Source organism: Camelus dromedarius, chromosome Y (genome assembly GCF_036321535.1).
Source record: "Camelus dromedarius isolate mCamDro1 chromosome Y, mCamDro1.pat, whole genome shotgun sequence".
NCBI classification, from domain to species: Eukaryota; Metazoa; Chordata; class Mammalia; order Artiodactyla; family Camelidae; genus Camelus; species Camelus dromedarius.
In genome coordinates, this window is record NC_087473.1 from 4938417 (window position 1) to 4959896 (window position 21480).

At 34.5% G+C, this 21480-nt stretch overlaps 1 protein-coding gene across 1 annotated transcript in view; it reads right to left on the reverse strand.

Annotated features, from left to right (window-relative positions):
* Positions 1-602: 602 nt before the first annotated feature.
* The window catches only part of LOC135320327 (cullin-4B-like), an 83241-nt gene continuing 62363 nt past the window's right edge, over positions 603-21480 (reverse strand). The window contains 2 exon segments of the mRNA XM_064483430.1: positions 603-698; positions 1419-1571. Coding sequence (XP_064339500.1) covers positions 603-698; positions 1419-1571 — 249 coding nt within the window.

The following is a 21480-nucleotide window of genomic DNA, read 5'->3' on the forward strand; positions in this document are numbered from 1 at the left end:
TTATATTTTACCACAATAAATATACAGTGCAGAATGTATTGCTAAAATAAACTGTCCTTAAGATGTCTGAAGTGATTTTTATCCTATTACAGGTAAATCTGATGACTTGTGTACTATGATATTAAATAGTTGGTATAATTACATGATTAATTTCAGACAAAAATTATGAACAAATAAATTCCTTTAATTTGTAAATTAGAATAGTTTAAACCATTCAGATGTATAAATCAGTTTTCCATTTTAACTTTATAAATATGTTTTGAAATATTATTGCCCTTAGTGAAACTTGTTCTTTATGAAAATAATGTGTACTACATGTAATCCACAGGAACCATACTGGAATGAAAACTGATAGAAAAGAGTATAAAATATTCTAGCAGATTTAGAAAATTAAGTATAGTGTAAATAAGTAACATTAAAAGAGATTTCAATCAGTAAATTGTATTCTTTAAAGTGAAAATGTTGATAGAATTTTAATTTTGCATTAATATTTTTAATACATTGTTTCACTCAAACATCAGTAAAATATTTTAATCAATTGAAAGGACCATGAGGCTTCTGCTAAAAGCGGGAAGAGTAGTGCTCAAATTAAGGCCACAGTTTTATGCAATATACTTGTACTGGTTTGGGTTTTCTTTATCTCTTTCCATGTAGTCTCTGTCAATTAAGGATTCTATTCTCTTCTTCAGATCACTAGGCTAAAAAACAAAGTAAATTATTAGGATTAATAAGAATATGTTACAGTATTGATCCACTTATTCTCCCCATAAATACACAAATTATCATATTTTACCTAGATAGTTTTCAGGGAACAATAAATTTCTTCAGTAAAATAATTACTATCATTTAAAACTAGAACTACACAGGACAATAGGTAAATATGAATAAAATTTAATTAACACATAAACAAAAGAAAAACATATCTGAGCTGTATTTTAGGGAAAAAGTCATATTGGTTATTTAGGATAAATCAAACTATAATTTTTTTAATTAATTTTACAGACAATGTGCTGACAAGTCAACTTGAAGTATCTAACAATTATTACGGAAAAAATCTCTTTTTAAAAGATCTATTTTTCTAAAGTACAATTTTGCCAAAAATATGTTAAATAGTGTGTTATATTCTATTTTAGAGTATTTGGAATATTTTAGATTATTTTAAATATGTCTTTTTTTTCTTCTTACCTTTTAAAATTATGTTATATTTATGATTTCTGCTTACAAAATTGATGCAATTTAAAAATTTAAAACACAGCACGGTATATAACACAAAAAAAGTTACAGAAATCATGTATTCAGTCATACTGATATCCACATAAGATATACACATATTTTGATCCATGTAATAGATACTTTATAAACTTACTCTTTGATTTTAAAGTACTCAAAGCTACTGGATTTTTGGTAGGTTTGCTTACCTTTACTGTAAATTTTAGCTGGTTGTATAATTCTGACAGAAGTACACTGTGGCTAAGTGTTTTCCTTATTTTCATAATTCGAACAATTGCGGCATCAATCTGATATTGTCGGTCCTGGAAAACTCTCTCTGTGGTGATGGTTTGTTCCTCTATCTAATGAAAATAATTAAGGTAAAATGAAAATACATAAAATTTCAAAAATACATAAGCTATATGCAATTTGGAGTTTTAAAGGATCAAATTCTTGTAGAAATAAAAAGTAGAGCAAGAAATAAAAAGTAACCCACTTCTGCTGTAAGGAAATCTTTTATATATTATCCATTTTGGTAATCAAAGTTTGTATTACATGTTCCTCCATTTTCAGTCACTCTATTTTCAATTGGAAGAACTAACAGGAAAATACGTAGCCATGATTTGAATTTTCCAGTTCTGTTTAGTTAATTATGTACTTTCTTTGGCCCTGACTAGTTTCATGATAGCATCTTTAAATGTGATATCAAAGGTACAAAATAAATCTTGAACACACTACAAGTATTCCATTGCTAATCTATTCTATTTATTCAAACTAAAGCTGTATGATTTTTACTGTACTTCACACACAAGCATTTATTTTCAGAAACTTCTCTCATTTTAACTCTGGTTGTTATAAGAGAATTTGTAGGATAGCTCATTTAAAATTGCATGCCTACATTTTAAAAACCATTCTAAATTCTAACTTTAAACATTTTTCATCCTTTCTTCTATCCTAAACTGTCAAGAATAAATCTTCCAAGTCACCTGATTTTCCAGTTAGGAAACTATCTTCCTCACTGCCTCCTAGGTTCCAAATTCCAAATAAAGCCCCAACATATTTAGAGTGGCTTAGTTTGGATTTCTCAGTTTATCTGTATTTCTCACTACTTCATGTTTTGTGTGAGCTTTCATCAGTATTATTCCTTAAATGCTCATTACACCCCCTATTTTTCCAGATTATCTCAACCTTTATGTTTCCAGTAAAGCTTTAAATATATTTCTACCCCTAATAATAATAAAAAAAAAAACCCTTCACTTAACCTCATCTTAGTCAGGTAAATGTTTTTAATTGAGATGAAAGTCACAAAACAATTAATGTACAAGGTGATGGCATCTGACATATTTACAGTGTTGTGCAACCACCATTAATCCCCAGTTTCAAAACATATTCACCATCCCAGAAAACATCCTGTACCTGTTAAGTAGTCACTCTCATTCCCCATTCCCCCACACCAGTAACTTGCTTTATCTATGGATTTGCCTACTGCTCGCATATCATATGAAAGAAATCATACAATTTGTGATCTTTTATGTCTGGTTTCTTTCATTTATGTGTAATATTTTCATATGAATAATGTTGTCAAGATTCATTTGCACTGAAACATGTATTAGTACTTTATTACTTTTTATAAATGAATAATATTCCTTTATATGTATGTACTACATTTCTTTATACATGAATTGAATAACCTAGAAGAAACAGATACACTTCAGGATATACACAATCTACAAATTAAATCATGAATAGAAAATACGAACAAAAAATATGTAAGTAGTATGAATCAGTAATCAAAATCCTCAAAGAAAAGCCCAGGACAAATTGATTTTACTGGCAAATTCCACCAAATAAAGAAAAGTTAACACCAGTCCTTTTCAAAGTCTTTTAAAAACTAAAGAAAACGGAACATGCCCAAATTCACTTTCTGAGTCTACATTATATTGACACTGTAGTCTGATAAGAACACTACAAGAAAAGAAAACTAGAGGACAATATTTTTGATGAATACCCATGCAGAAATTCAAAATAAAATACTAGCAAACCCAATTCAGCAACATGTGAAAAAGGATATTCACTATGGTCCAGGGGGACTCAGCCCTGGGATCAAGGACAGTTAGAGAGACAAATCAATAAATGTGATACATTACATTAATATAATGAAAAAAAAACCTATATCATCATTACAGTAAGATGCAGACAAAAGCTTGTGACAAAATTAAATTTCCGTTCATGATAAAAACTCTTAACAAATTAGTTATAAAAGATACTATAACATGACAATGCCACGTATGACAAGCACGCCGCTTACATTATACTCAATAGTGAGTCTAATAGCTTTTCCTTGAGATAAGGAAAATCAAATGCCAGCTCTCACCACCCTTAGTTAACCCAGGAGTGGAAGTTGTAGCTACAGTAATCACACAAGTAAAATAAAATGCATCCAAAGAAAGAAATAAAATTATCTTTACTTGCAGATGATATTATGTAATAGTGACAAAATCCTAAAGACAATCAAAATACTGCTGGAACTAATTAATAAATTAAGCAAAATTTAAGAATATAAAATTAGTGCAGGCATATTTCATTTTATTGGACTTCACTTTACTGCATCTCACAGACATTGCATTTTTTACAATCTCAAGATTCATGTGTGGAGCAAGTCCACTGGTGCCATTTTTTTCCAACAACATTTTCTCACTTCATGTCTGTGTCACATTTTGGTAATTCTCACAATATTTCAAACTTTTTCAGTATAATTTTACTTGTTATGGAGAAAGTGGTCAGTGATTTTTTTAAGAAAATTCCTTATTTTTGCACATTTTAAAGCTTACTTTCCATTTACAACTATTACAAAATATTGGCTATATTCCCTGTGTTATACAGTACATCCTTGAGCCTATTTTACACCCAGTAGTTTTGTACTTCCCTATCCACCTACCCTATAGTGCCCCTTCTGTCTTCCCTCTTCCCACTGGTAATCACTAGTAGTTTGTTCTCTGTGAGTCTTACTTTTGGGTTATATTCATTAGTTTGTTATATTTCTTAGATTCCACATACAAGTGATAAATTTAGTAGTTGTCTTTCCCAGCCTGGTGTATTTCTCTAAGCATAGTGCTTTGCAAATCCAACCATGTCACTGCAAATAGCAAAATTTCATTTTTTATGGGTGGGTAGTACTCTATTGTGTGTGTGTGTGTGTGTGTGCGCGCGCGCGCACGCATGCACGTGCACCTCTGTGTGTCACAACTTCTTTATACAGCCATCTGTTAATGCACACTCAGGTTGACTCCATGTCTTGCATATTGTAAACAGTGCTGCTATGAACACTGGGGTGTATGTATCTTTTTGAATTAGTGTTTTTGTGGTTTTTTAATATATACCCAGAAGTGAAATTGCTAGGTCATATGGTAGTTCTATTTTTAGTTTATTGAAAAACTTCCATACTGTTTTCCACAGTGGCTGCACCAATCCACATTCCCACCAACACTGTACAAGTGTTCCCTTTTCTCCACATTCTCACCAACATTAGTTGTTTGTGTTCTTTTTGATGATAGCTCTTCGGACAGGAATGAGGTGGTATCTTATTGTAGTTCTGATTTGCATTTCTCTGATGATTAGCGATGTTGAACATCTTTTTCATGCGTTTGCTTGACCCTCTGCATTTCCTCTTTGGAAAAATGTCTACTCAGTTCTTACTCCTTTTTCAAACTGGGTTACTTGTATGTTAAGAACGTGAGTTGTTTATATACATTGAATAGTAACACCTTATCGGTCATGTAATTTGCAAATATTTTCTCCCATTCATTAGGCTGTCTTTTCATTTTTTTCAGTGGTTTCCATTGCTCTGCAAAAGTTTTAAAATTTAACAGGTCCCATTTGCTGATTTTTGCTTTTGATACTTTTACTTTAGATGGACCCAAAAACATATTGCCTACTATTGTCTCCAGCTTTATTGTATCCAATCTTACATCTAAGTCATTAATCCATTTTGAGTTCATTTTTGCATACAGTGTTAGAAAATGTTCTAATTTCAGTCTTTTAAAGGTAGCTCTCCGGTTTCTCAAGCACTACTTATTGAAGAGACTGTCTTTCCTGCATTGTATATTGTTGCCTCCTCTGTCGTAGATTAATTGATCATAATTGTCTGGGTTGGCTTCCATGCTTTCTATTCTATTCCATTGCTTTTTGTGTCTGTTTCTGTGCCACTACCACACTGTTTTGGTTACTGTAGCTTTGTAGTATGGTCTGAAGTCTGGGAGCGTGATTCCTCCAGCATTGTTCTTTCTCAGTATTGTTTTGGTTATGGAGGGTCTTTTGTGCATCTATATAAATTTTAGCATTTCTTGTTCTAGTTCTTTGAAAAATTCCATTGGTACTTTGATAGAGATTCATTAAATCTGTAGATTGCTTTGGGCAGTATGGTCATTTTAACACTACAGATTCTCCATAAATCAGATACAGTGTATCTCTTTTGCATCATCTTCAATTTCTTTCGGTCTTTTGCCTCCTTAGGCAGGTTTATTGCTAGGTATTTTACTCTTTTTAATGTGATGGTAAATGGGATTTTTTTCTGTAGTTTTTATTTCTGATACTTCTTTATTAGTGTATAGAAATGCAACTAATTTCTGTATATTAATGTTGTGTCCTCCAACTTCACTGAATTCATTATGATGAATCCTAGCAGTTTTCTAGTAGTGTCTTTAGGATTTCCTATGTACAGTATTATGTCATCTACAGTGACAGTCTGACTTCTTCCTTTCCAATTTAGATTTTTTTTAAATTTTTCTTTCTGATCACTGTGGCCAGGACTTCCAAAAATATGTTGAACAAAAGTGGTGAGAGTGTCCAATTTTGTCTTATTCCTGATCTTAGAGAAAATGTTCTTTACCATTGAGTATGATGTTAGCTGTGGTTTTATCATATGTGGCCTTTATTATTTTGAGATATATTCCCTCTATGCCCATGTTCTTTAGAATTTTTACCATAAATGGATGGTAAATTTTATCAAAAGCATTTTCTGCATCCATTGAGACAATCATATGGTATTTATTTCTCAATATGTTAATGTGGTGTATCACACTGATTGATTTGTGGATACTGAAATATCTTCTCATTCCTTAAATAAATCACACTTGATCCTTTTAATATATTGTTGGATTTGCTATATTTGCTAGTATTTTGCTGAGGGTTTTTTGCATGTGAATTCATCAGTGATGTTAGCCTGCAAATTTCTTTGATTTGTGATAACTCTGCCTAGTTTTGATATGTCTATGATCTTTGATGTTACTATTGCAAAAAGATTACTACTCACTGAAGGGTCAGATGATGGTTAGCATTTTTTAGCAATAAAGTATTTTTGAATTAGGGTACATACATTTGATTTTTTTAGACAATCCTATTCCAAACTAAACTACAGTATAATGTAAATATAGTTTTCACACGCACTGGGAAACCAAAAAACATAGTGTGATTTGCTTTATTCTGATATTCACTTTATGATGATGGTCTGGAATTAAAACGTCAGTGTCTCTGAGGCACGCCTGTATATAAAAAATAATTTTATCGTTCTACACTAACATTTCATACCTAAAATGAAATATAGGAAACAATCTCCTTTAGTGTTGGCATCAAAGATGAACTATTGGGAGGAACACCAAGATGGAGGAGTAGAAGGATGACCTTAGCTCACCCTCTCCCATAAATATACCAAGAGAGACATCCACAGACCCACTCAGAACACTCACTGAAGTTTGACAGAACACTGCCTATTTCAAAAAAACAAAATTCCTCACAAAATCTGGTAGGAGAAAAAAAAAGAAAAAGAAATAGGAAATTAGTGCAGGACATTTCCCATTGGGAGGGAGTGGCAAAGGAGGAATAGCACTGTTACACTGGGATGCAGCCTTCTCCAACAGAGACATCAGTGGGGAAGGAGAGGGAACCTCTGAGGTTCCAAGGAGTGTATAACATCCTCTTAACTGAGAAACTGGCACAAAAGTTCCCTGCGATCCTCAGCCCTAATTAGACGCTAGCTAATTAGACGCTAGCTAATGGGGAGGGGGTCCCCATGAAAAAAAGAGCCACACTGCTGGTGTGCACTGGTGGGATAGGTGCAACATAACTAGGCAATAGCCACTGTCTCCAGAGGCCTGTGACATCACTGGTCCCTTCTCCTGAGAAGAGAAGCATGGCTCAGCCACTAAATTTGGTGGTGCCTGGCTCCCAGGCAGTTGGGGCTGAACCCTGAATCGGTACCCAGGGGCTCTGCAACTTCATAGGTGATACTGAGATTTGTTTACAGCCCCAGGCAGAGGGGAACAATTTGCAACCCAGATGCCTTTGTTGACTCAAGCCTCTAAGACAAATGAGCAAGGAGCAGATTCCTGGAACACAGCAGGGGCCATTGCAGGTGCAGTTTTCAGTGGACCTGCCAACCATATGTAGATATGGTACTGGGGATGGTGCTAATCCAACAGCATGCCACTATCCAGGTGACTAATCCAGATGTCACTGGATCTGTACTGGTAGCTCTTAGGGCAGAGAACCTGGGGGACATGAGAGCAGAGCACTGACAGTCCCACGGCTGAGGTGGGAATGAGGCACTGTCAACAAAGAGTACTTGTACCACTCCCACCCTGTCTACCATGCACCACAGCTCAGAAACCGATCTGGAAGCCTCCATTACAACAAAAGGGAAATAGAACTAGCCCTGGTCAGGGCTGTGACAACCACAGGAAAAAAAAGGAGGCCCTTCTCAACAACCAGCACAGACTCTGATCACAACACTGCAACACTGACAGTCAAAGGGATAACAGCCAACACAGACAGAAGAAAGACATGGCAACCATCCATACTAAAAACAGACCTTGTGACAAAGTTATTAGGGGTGCAGGGTCTACACAGGAACATATTCTCTTAAAAAAAAAAAAAACCCTTTCAAAAACACAAGTTGATAACTGATACTCCTAGATAAATTAACCCAGAGAGATATAAGTAAAATGAAGCAACAGAGGAACAACTCTCACTTAAAAGAACAGGAGAAATCACCTGAAAGAATAATCACTGAAATAGACCTCAAGAGCCTACTAGATCATGATTTCAAAAAGGGGATGATAAAAGCACTGAAGGAAATATGAGACACAATGAACAGACAGAGATTACTTTAAAAAGGAAATTAAAAATATAAAGAGGAGCCTATTAAAAACAGAAGACTCAACGGTTGAGATAAAAGTGGAGCTAAAGACAGTCTAAAGCAGACTACATAATACAGAGGAACAAATAAGTGACTTAAACACAGGATAGCAGAAGTCACCCATTTAGTACAGCAGACATAAAAGCAAGTAAAACACAAATGAAAGCAATATAAGGGAACTATGAGATAATATACAACATGCCAACCTATGCATAATAAGGGTCCCAGAGGAGAAGAAAGAGCAAAGGGGATTGAAAATGTACTTGAAGAAATCATGCCTGAAAACTTCCCAAACCTAAAGAAGGTAACAGATATTCAAGTACAGGGAAGTACAGAGGGTCCCAAGCAAGAAGCCAAACAGAACTACTCCCGAGATACATTATAATCAAGATGGCCAAAATTAAAGTTAAAGAAATGATTCTAAAGGCAGCAGCAAGAGAAAAACAACGAGTTAGTTATAAGGGAACCCCATAAGGCTTTTGGCTGATTTCTCTAGAAGAACACTTCTGCAGGGCAGGAGGGAATGGCAAGATATATGTACAGTCCTGAAAGAAAAAGCTGCAACCTAGGATACTTTATCTGGCAAGATTACCCTTTAGAGTAGAAGGGTAGATAAAGAATTTCACACACAAGCAAAAACTAAAAGAATTCAGCAATTCTAAACCTATGCTAAAAGAAACATTAAAAGGTCTACTTTAAATAAAAAACTAGGAGGATGCTACAGAAATTGCATAACTGGAAATGCAATAACTACAATGAGTTGCAAGAAAATAAACATGATGATGTTAAAAATAAAGGGGGGGCATCAAAATAATAAAAGGTGGGATAGGAAAGAGAAAGAAAATATAGATTTTTTTCTCTATTGCTTTCTTTTTATGATTCTTCTTTTTTCCTCATTCTTTTTAGAATGTGTGTGAGCCTTTATGACTACCAGTCTACAGCAAACATATGTAGCAAGGGGTTAACATACTTGAAAAACAGGGTAACTACAAATCAAAAGCATACGACAGAGTCACAAAAACCAAAAAAAAAAAAAGAAACCAAACTAAAAGAAAAGAAAATTATCAAACCAAAAAGGAAAAACAAAAAGGAAAAGGAACAAAGAAGAAATACCAAATCAACTGGAAAGCAAATTTCAAAATGGCAATAAACATATATCTATCAATAATTTCTATAAATGTCAATGGGCTAAAAGCTCCAATCAAAAGACACAGAGTGGCAGTTTGCTTAATAAAACAAAAGGCTACAATATGCTGCATACAAGAGACCCACCTTAGAGTGAAGGACACACAGAGATTGAAAGTGAGTGGATATAAAAAGATATTTCATGCAAATGGAAATGACAAGAAAGTAGGAGTAGCAATACTCGTATTAGACAAAACAAGATTTTAAAACCAAGGCCATAAAGAAAGATAAAAAAGACAGTACATTAATGATCAAAGAAACAATACAAGATTAGGATATTACACTCGTTAACATATATGCACCCAATATAGGACCACCTAAATATATAAAACAAATACTAACAGACATAAAGGGAGACATTGATGGGATACAAAATTAGGAGACTTTAACATCTAATTAACATCACTGCACAGATCTTCCAGACAGAAAATCAATAAGGCAACAGAGACACTAAATGACACAACAGAACAATTGGACTTGGACATTATATTTTTAGGACATTATATCCCCTCAAAACAGAATACACATGCTTTTCAAGTGCACATGGAACATTCTCTAGGCTAGATCATGTACTCAGGCACAAAAGAAGCCTCAACTAATTTAAGAGGATAGAAATTATCATTTCAAGTACCTTCTCTGATCACAATGGCATAAAACTAGAAATCAACCACTGAAAAACAAATGAGAAAAAAAAAAAGAACAAAACAGCATGGAGATGAACCAACATGCTACTTAAAATCCAATGGGTCAATGATGAAATCAAGTAAGAAATTAAAAAAGAGCTGGAGACAAATGACAATGAAAAGCACAAGCACACAAAATCTATGAGATGCAGCAAAAGCAGTCCTAAGAGGGAAGATCATAGCTGCACAGGCCTTACTAAAAAAAGGGCAACAATCTCAAATAAACAACTGAACCTACCAGCTAAAAGAATTAGAAAAAGAAGAGCAAACAGAACAACGTCAGCAGAAAGGAACGAAATAATAAAGATCACGGAGGAAAGAAAACAGAGATTCAAAAAAAAAAAATGGAAAAAATGAATCAAACCAAGAGCTGGTGTTTTGAAAGTGTAAACAAAATCGACAAATCTTTGGCCAGGCTCACCTAAGAAGAGAGAAAACACAAATAAATAAAATAAGAAAGGAAAATGGGAGAAATTACAACCAGTACCACAGAAATAAAAATTAATTACAAGAGAATATAGGAACAACTATTTGGAAGCAAACTGGGCAACCTAGGAGAAATGGACAAGCTTCTGGAAACAGAGAGTCCAGCAAGACGGAATCAAGAAGAAACAGACCACGTAAACAGATAACCTGAAATGAAACAGAATCAGGAATAAAAAGTCTCCCTGCAGACAAAAGTGCAGGACCAGATGGCTTCACTGGGGAAGAATACACCAAACATACAAAGAACTCACACCATTTCTTCTCAAACTCTTCCAAAACACTGAAAAGGAGGGAGCACTCCCAAACTCATTCTGTGAGGCCACCGTCACCCTGATACCACAACCAGGCAAAGACACTACCAAAAAGACCATTGCAGGCCAATATCACTGATGAATACAGAAGCAGAAATCCTCAACAAAATATCAGCAAACAGAATGCAACAGCACATAAAAAAAGATCATATAATATCATCAAATTGGATTCAACCCAGGGACACAGGGTGGTTCAAAATATGCAAATCAATCAGCGTGATACACCACATCAACAACAGAAAGAGCAAAGAGCACATGATCATCTCAATAGATGCAGAAAAAGCATTTGATAAAATTAAACACCCATTTTTGAGAAAAACTCTCACCAAAGTGAGAGTAGAGCATATGAGGGAGCATATCTCAACATAATAGAAGCTATTTATGAGAAACCTACAGCCAGCATAGTACTCAATGGTGAAAAACTGAAAGCCTTCCCACTAAAATCTGGAATAAGACAAGGCTGCCACTCTCCACTTCTATTCAGCACTGTCTTGGAAGTCCTAGCCACAGAAGTTAGGCAAGAAAAAAGAATAAAATTTATCTAGATTGGAAACAAAGAGGTAAAATTTGTCAATATATGCAGATGACATGAGACCATACATAGAAAACCCTAAGAGCTCCACACAAAAACTGCTAGAGCTGATAAAAGAATTCTGCAAGGTAGGAGGACACAATATTAACATACATAAAAATAAGTTGCATTTCTTTGTACCAATGATGAAATATCAGGAAAAGAAAGTAAACAAATAACCCCTTTTAAAATTGCATCCAAAACAATAAAATACTTAGGAACAAATCTGACCAAAGAGGTGAAAGACTTACACATGGAGAACTACAAAACACTGATTAAGGCAATTAAAGAAGAGTTAAAGAAATGGAAAGATATCCCATGTTTTTGATCGGCAAAATCAATATTTTTTAAATGGAAATACCATCCAAGACAGTCTACAGATTTAATATGTTCCCTACCAAATTAATCAGGACATTTCACACGGAACTAAATAAAGAATCTTAAAATTTATATGGAATCACCAAAGACCCAGAATTGCCAAAACAAAACTGAAGAAAATGAACAAAGCTGGAAGAATAACCCTCCCAAACTTCAGACAACACTAATCAAAACAGGATGGTATTGGCATGATCCAATGACATATGCAACAATATGGAAAAGAACAGACAGCCCAAAAATAAACCCACAGGCCAATGGTGAATTAGTATTAGACAAAGTAGGCAAGAATATACAATGGAGAAAAGACAGTCTCTTCAGCATGTAGTGTTGGGAAAACTGGACAGCAGCAAGTAAATCAGTGAAATTAGAACACTTCATCACTTCACGCACAAATATAAACTCAAAATGACTTAAAGAGTTAAATATAAGACAAGACACTGTAAACCTCCTAGAAGAAAATGCAAGCAAAACATTCTCTGACATAAATGTTCTCCTAGGGCAGTCTACCCAAGCAAAAGAAATAAAAGCAAAAATAAAAAAATGAGACCTAATTAAAATTCTAAGCTTTTGAACAGTAAAGGAAACCATAAATGAAACAAAAAGACAGCCTAAAGAATGGGAGAAAATATTTGAAAATGATGAAACTGACAAAGGATTGATCTCCAGAATACATAAATAGCTCATGCAACATAATAACAAAAAAGCAAACAACCCAATCCAAAAATGGTCAGATTTAAACAAGCATTTCTCCAATAATGACACATGAATAATTAATTGACACATGAATAATTAATTGGCACATGAAAAGATGCTCAATATCACTAATTATTGGAGAAGTGCAAATCAAACTACAATGAGATTATCAACTCATGTCAGAGTGGCCATCACTTAAAAGTCCATGAACGATACGGCAGCATTATTTACAACAGCCAAGATGTGGAAACAACCCAAATGTCCATCAATAGATGAATGGCTAAAGAAGATGTGGTACATATGTATGATGGAATACTACTCAGCCATAAAAATGAATAAAATATCACCATTTGTAGCAATATGGATGTACCTGAAGATTGTCATTCTAAGTGAAGTGTGCTGGAAGAGAGAGAAAAATGCCATATGACATCATATATATGAGGAATCTAAAAAATAGTAACAATAATAATAAGGACACAAATGAACTAATTATTTATAACTAAGATGACTGATTTCTTGAATATGTGCAAGCATATTTGACTGTCCTTTATGATTGGATTACTGCATTCTGTTGATTCTTATTTTGTAGCTGGCTTTATTTCTTTGATAACCATGTAAGTTTAAAAAGCTTAAGCTCTAAACTGTTTTTGAAACAATGATCAGAACACATATGTAAACAAAAAAAACATGTGCAGTGTACAGTATATATGTATTTACATGCAATATAATACGTATGTACAGTTGAACCTAAAAATTCTACCTAATAAAAGAGAAAAAGAAAAAAAAAAGAAAAAAATTTTTAAAAAGTCCATGAATGATAAATGCTGGAGAGGGTGTGGAGAAAAGGGAACCCTCTTACACTGCTGGTGGGAATGTAGTTTGGTGTAGACACTATGGAAAACAGTATGGAGATGCCTTCAAAAAACTAAAACTAGACTTACAATATGATCCAGCAATCCCATCTGTATATCCAGAGAAAACCCTAATGTGAAAAGATACATGCACCCCAATGTTCATAGCAGCAGTATTTACAATAGCCAAGATATGGAAGCAACCAAAATGTCCATCAATAGATGACTGGATAAAGAATGTGGTTTATTTATACAATGGAATACCACTCTGCTGTAAAAATTAATAAAATAATGCCATTTGCAGCAACATGGATGGACCTAGAGATCATTATTCTAAGTGAAGTGAGCCAGAAGGAGAGAGAAAAATACCATATGATATCACTCATATGTGGAATAAAAAAGAGGACACTAATGAACTCATCTACAAAACAGAAACAGACTCACAGACAGAGTAAACAATGTGATGGTTACTAGGGGAAAGGGAGTGGGAAGCAATAAATTTGGGAGTTTCAGATGTGCAAATGTTAGCCATTGTATATAAAAATAGATTTTAAAAAGCAAATTTCCTCTGTATAGCATAGGGAAGTATATTTAATATCTTGTAATAATCTTTAGTAAAAAAGAATGTGAAAGTGAATATTTGTATGTATATCCATGACTGGGACACTGTGCTATATACCAGAAACTGATGCATTATAACTCACTATACTTCAAAAAAAAGACAAAGTATTACAAATAGATTTAATCAAGTAAAACATGTGTACAAAAGTATAAGATTTTAAACAAATAAACTGAAAAGGAGACAAATGGAAAATGTCTCATGTTCACGAATCAGAAAAATTGCTAAAATGTCCACCACAACCAAACCATCTACATAGTCAAAGCAGCCCTACCAAAATTCTAGTGGAGTACTTCAGAGAAATAGAAAAAACAATCCATAAAACTGCATAGATCCTGAAAAGACCCCAAATAACCAAAGAAAATAAAGAGAATAAAGAACAAAGCAACAGCCATCACACATCCTATTTCAAAGAATACCACAAAACTATGGTAATAAAAGCACTGTGGTACTGGCCTAAAAAGAGAAGCAGACAGAGAAAGCAGAATTAAGAACCTAGATAAACACTGACATGTATGGCCAACTAATATTTCACAAGGGATCCAACAACACACAATGGGGAAAAAAAGTGTCTTTCATAAATAATGTAGGGAAAATTAAATAATCACATAAGCTAAATGAAACAGGACCTCTATCTCACAACACTCAAAAAAATTAGCTTGAAATGGATTAAAGACTTAAATTTAAGATCTAAAACTGTAAGATTCCTAGATAAAAATACTGGGAAGACACTCCTTGGTATTGGTCTTGGTGATATTTTTTTTGGATATGAAGGCAAAAGATCAAGAAACAGAAAGTATGGCCAAGATGGCAGAGCAGAAAACCCTGAGCTCACCTGCTCCCACAGGAGCCCCCAAATTACAACTATTTCAAAGAAAATATCTCTGAAAATGACCTGAAGACCAGGTCATTGATGATCTTCTGCCCTAAAAGTTATAAAGAAGAAATCACAATGGGAGAGCAGGAGGGAAGGAAATACAGTATGGTCAAGACCCATATCCCCAGGTAGGCAACCCATAAAGTGGAGGATAAAAACAATTGTAAAGGTTCTCTCCAAAAAGCAGGGGGTCAGAGCCACACATTGTGCTCCCCAACGCAGCAGTCCTGTACCAGGATGGTGAGTGTCCCAGAATGTCTGGCATTGAAGGCCAGCAGGGCTTGCCTGTGGGTGCTGGAAGGCCATAGGAAACAGAAACTCTGTTCTTAAAAGGCATGTGCAAAAGTACACATGCTCAAAGTCCCAGAATAAAGGCAGTAATCTGAAAGAAGCCTGATTCAGACCCATTTGCTGACCTTGGAGAAACTCCTGAAGAGGTAGAAGGCAACTGGGGCACCCCCTAAGCACACAGGGATGAGAATATTGGTGTTGGCAAACACAACTTTGGAGTCCTCCCTTTAGCCTATTAGCACTGTGGGTTAGCACCAGCCTCAAACTACCCCAGATACTGCATCAAGCCAGATGAACTCCAAAAGGTCCAAAACAAGGCACATTTATAATTAAAATGGCAAAAATTAAAGACAAAGAGAAAACATTAACAATAGTGAAAATAAAAGGGCACCCTTGTAAACTATCAGCTGACTTTTAGGAGTAACTTTACAGGCCAGAAGGGTGTGCCATGATATTCAAAGCATTGAAAGAAAAAAGCCTACAACCAAGAATACTCTATATGGTAAAGCTATCATTCAGATTTGAGGAACAAAGATGAAAAAACACAAACCAAAGCAGGTAGGAGAGGCTGCATCATTCTCTCCAAAAATCTCACCCCCAGGATAGCTGACCCAACAACTGGAAGAGAACTCAAAATCCAGAGTTTTTCCCTTAAAAGTGAAGGGCTTGAATCCCACATTACATACAATAAGGCCTGCATCTGACATGAGCCCTCAAAAATCTAGCTTTGAAAACCAACAGGGCTTCAATCTAGGAGACCTTATGAAAGCTATTCAGAGTTCAGAAAACAGGTCTTTAAAGGCTCTATGTTCAATTCATTTGCCCCAGAAGCCAGCACAGAGGCAACCAATTACAAGGCACCCAGACTTTATGTGAAATAGGCTTATCTATTATCTTAAAGGGGCAACCTGAGGGCAGGCATCTAATTTAACACATATCTAGGGAACAGAGGTAAGTAGGCACCACCTCTACTCTCCTTCTGCTTCACTCCACTTTGCTGGTTATCTCCCAGGAAATTGTACCCTCCTCTGATGGCCTAGTTTTTGAAGCTGCTAGCAGATTATACATCTAGATCACTTGGGCTGCCGGCCAGCAAAGTTACACTTGTGGGTTCCACAGGCCTATAACCCAAGGAGAAAGAGTTCTTAAATGACTATTACCCCAGACCACAATAGACAACAGACTCAGGAGTCTAATCTTTTATGACAGCATCAGCTTATCATAAAAGCTACAGCCTAAGGGGCAATGTTTTAGTTAGAAACACATCTAAGGGCTGAGAATAACACCTAGACCTCAGAGGGTGGGCACTACCTTTTATACACTCTCCCTCTGCTGTGCTTCTGCGATCAAGTATCTCTGATAGGATAGCTTACACACACACATACTTGGTACCACATTTTCTTCACTTCCTGTGCCCAGTTGCTATGGTTACCCCTTGATTATCTGACTCTGGTAGCCAAGGGGCTTGTGTTCCTGGGTCCCACTGACTGTAATGATCAGAGAGATAATTTAGGGCGAGCTACCACTCACAGAGCACTGCACAAATAGCAGACTAAAACAAACTCCCTTCTTCTATTAAGGAGAACTATGTCTGGAGTTTTGATTAAAGAAAAGGCATTTAGCAGACTACAGATATGAACTCTGGGAACAGAAGCTAGTGGACACCATTTCTGCACTCTCCCTCTGCCTTGTTTCAAATCACCAGTATCTCATGCAACGATTTGTTCACTTGTCTGGAAACTGGATTTTTGCACCTGCTGACCACAGTACACCTCTAGATTGCCTAGCTCTACTGGCTGGGGGGATTTAAATTTATAGTCTTAGAGAACTTTTTACATGCATTAAAAACTGCTGCCTGAAAGTCTGCTTCCTATCCACCTGCACCCTTTTGGAAACTGAGAGGTCTTGGTTCCCTCTCAACTACTGGAAGCCATTAAAAATTAAAACAGGCTTCTGGAACAACTGCAAATATGTGACAGACAACCAAGATCTGAGGCAGGACTGAAAGATAAGTTTCATTTCCTATGAGAGAACTGAAATATAGGCCTAAACTAAGAAATAGAGAGTGATACAATAATAGTGGGGAACTTTTAATACTCCGATTTCATCAATTTTCCTGACAGAAAATCAATAAAGGAACATCTACCTGACATATTATGCTAAACCAGATGGCCTTAACAGACATATACAAAACATTCTATCCAAAACCATTAGAATATATACCCTTCTTAAGTACATGTGGGACATTCCACAAGGTATGTCATATATTAGGCCACAGAACAAATTCTCAATGAAGTTAAGAGTCTGAAGTTAATCAATCATCTTCTCCAGGCAAAATGGTTTGAAATAACGTATCAATTCCAGTAGAAAGCTACAAAAATCATAAATATGTGGATATTTATTAAAAACATGCTAGGAACAACTAATAGGTCAACTAATAAAACAAAACAAATAAAAAATACATTATGACAAATAATAATAGAAATAGAACATGCCAAAACTAGAGCATACAGTAAAAGAAGTAATAAGAATAAAGATATAGCAATAAATGACTACATGAAGAAACAAAAATTCTCAAATAAACAACCTAATAATAGCAACGGAACTACAAATAGTAGAACAATAGAAGCCTAAAGTTTATAGAGAAAATGGCAAAAATCAGGGCTCCACTTAATGAAACAGAATAATAGGACAACACAAAGATCAATGAAAATAAGAGCTGGTACTTAGGAAAAAAACAAATAATTAGTCAAAATTTTACTAAACGCAACAAACAATACAGAAATAAAATAAAATCAAATGAAAGAGGGAAGCATCTGTTACATCTGGTAACACAAACACACAAAAATTAAGTTTCACAAGAGACTATAATAAACACAGAAATACCAACAAATTTGACAGCCTAGAAGAAATGGATAAATAGAAACATACAAGTTACAAACACTGAATCAGGAAGAAAGAGAAAACAAAAACAGACTGATTACTATGGACATTGTTAAAAAAAACAAAACACAACAAAACCCAAAACTCCCCCAAATCAAAAGTCCAGGACAGGAAGACTTCACGGGTGAATTCTAACCAAATACTTAAAGAAGATTTAATAGCAATTCTCAAACTCACCCAAACAGAAAGGGAAGTAGTACTTCAGTCTCATTTTATGAGGCCAGTATTAGCTGTATGCTTAAACCAAATGACATCACAAGAAATAAAAATTACAGGCTTATATTCCTGATGAACGTAGGTGCAAAATCTTGAATACTAGCAAACCAAATCTAATACATTAAAACGCTCATATGCCATGATCAAGTGGGATTTATACCAGGGAGGCAAGCCAAGACTGGTTCAATAACAAGCTATCAATTACCGTGGTACAACATGTTAACAGTAATGAAGAATGAAACAGTATGATCATCTCATAGATGTCACAGATGCAGAAAAAACACTGGACAAAATCCAAAATACATTTATGATAACAACTCTCAACCAAGGGAGTATAAAGGAAATGTACCTCACCATAGTAAAGGCAGTATATGAGTAGCCCACACTTAATTTAACATCATATTCAATGGTGAAAACCTCAAAGCTTTTCTTCTAAAATCAGGAATGAGACAGGGATGCCCACTGGCAGAATTTTATTCAACGCAGTATTAAAAATTCTAGTGAAAGAGTTATTTCACAAGTAATGGAAATAAATAGCATTCAAATCAAAAAGGAAGAAGCAAATCTGTCACTATTGGCAACTGACAAAATATCATATAGATAAAAAACCTAAGGATTCCATAAGAAATTATCAGTACTATAAAATAAATTCATTAAAAAATCTAAAAGACACAAAATCAATGCATCAAATCTTCTGCAGTTCTATACTCTATAAACACTCAGAAAAAGAAATTAAGAAAATCTCATTTACAATTTCATCAAAAAGAGTAAAATGTCCATGAGTACATATAACGGAGATAAAAGACATTTACACTGAAAACATTAATTAAAGAAATCACAGATACAAAACAAATGGAACGATATTCCATGTTCATGGCTTACAAGAATATTACTAAAGTGTCCATGCTACCTAAAACAGTCTATAGATTCAATGGCATCACTATATATTCCAATGGCATTTTTCACAAAAATAGAGAATCCTAAAATTTGTATGGAATCACAAAGATCCCAAATAGCCAAAACAATATTAAGAAAGAACAAAGTGAGATGAACCATGCTTCCTAATTTCAAATTTTATTACAAGCTATAATAATACAAGCAGTACAGCACTGACATAAAAACAAACACATAGATCAATGGAACAGAATATCAAGGCCAGGAAAAAAAAAACCCATGCATACATGTTTAACTAACGTAGGATAAAGAACTCAAAAATATACAGTTGGGGAAAGAAACTCTTTTCAATAAATGGTGCTTGGAAAATCTTTTCAATAAATAGTGCTTGGAAGACTGGAATGTCAACTGCACAAAATAAAACTGAACCACTATTTCACACTCTACAAAAATATAAATTCCAAATGGATAAAAGTCTACATATAAGATCTGATAACTTAATACTCTTAGGATAAATGCATAGGTGATCAACACCAAGACACAGACCTTGGTGATGATTTTTTGGATTTCATAGCAAAAGTAACAGTAACAAAAGAAAAATGAATACATCAAACTAAAAATTCTGCCCTGCAGAGGAAACCATCAACAAAAAGAAAAGGCAGCCTACAAAATGGTAGAACACATATGCATATCATACATCTTATAAGAGATTAATGTTTAAAATAGAAAGAACTCATACAACTCAAATTTTTAAAATCTTATCTAACAATGGACAGAGGATCAGAATAGACATTTTTCCAAAGAGGACATATGACCACCAGGTTCATTAAAAGATGCTAAACATCACTAATTATCAGGAAAATGCAAATCAAAACTGTAAGATATACCCTCACACCAGTTAGAACAATATTATCAAAAAGAAAAAATACAATTATTTTGGTGAGGATGTGGAGAAAAGTGAACCCTTCTGCACCACTGGTGGGAATATAAATTCACGCAGTCACCGAGGAAAACAATATGAAAAGTTCTCAAAACCATATAATACAGCAATTCTACTTCCAAGTATTTATCCACAGATACACGCACCCTATGTTCATTCCAGAACTATCTGCAATAGCCAAAACATGGAAACAACCTGTCAATGAATAATAAATAAAGAAGATGTGGAACTACCTACAATGAAATATTCAGACAAAAAAACAAAAGAATGAAATCTTGCCATTTGCAACAGCATGGATAAAAGTTGAGGGCATTTTGCTAAATGAAGTAAGTCAGGCAGAGAGAAAGAAGTATCACATGATTTCACCAGTGAATTTTTTAATTAAAAAAAAAAAGAAAGAAACTGAGTTCATGAGTTTTGAAAATAAAATGGTGGTTGCCAGAGGGGGAAGATGGATAGTGGGCAAAATGGCTAAAGAGGATTAAAAAGTACACACTTCCAGTTACAGATTCAGTAAGTCATGGGGACGGAATGTATAGCACAGTGACTATAATTAATATATAGTGTATTGCATATTTGAAAGCTTCTAAGAGAGTAAATCTTTAAAGTTCTTATCCAAAGAAACAAATTTGCAATTATGTGTAATGGCAAATGTTCACTAGACTTAGACAATGGTGATTTCACGACAAATACAACTATCAAATCATATACAGTATACGTGAAACTAATATAATGTTTATATGTTATTATGTCTCAAAAATTAGTCTTTTAAAATGTAATGAAGAATACAAAATTGAAGGCTTTAAAAAGAAAAACAGAGCTAAATTTATATGAAAAGAGACTTTTAAATCAAACACCGTAAGAGACATAAATGCCATTATATAATGAAAAAGAAATCAGTATATCAAGAGGATATAACAAATGTAAATATATGTGTACCCAACCTTGGGGAAGCTAAGTATATTAAACAAACACTAACAAATCTAAAGGCAGAAACACACAACACAGTAACAGCAAGTAGGAGACTTCATTCAATAGCCTACTTTTAGCAACAGATCACTTGGGAAGAAAACAAAGTAAAAATGAACTTAAACCATTCTTTAACAAATGGACCTAACAGACATATAGAACATTGCAACAA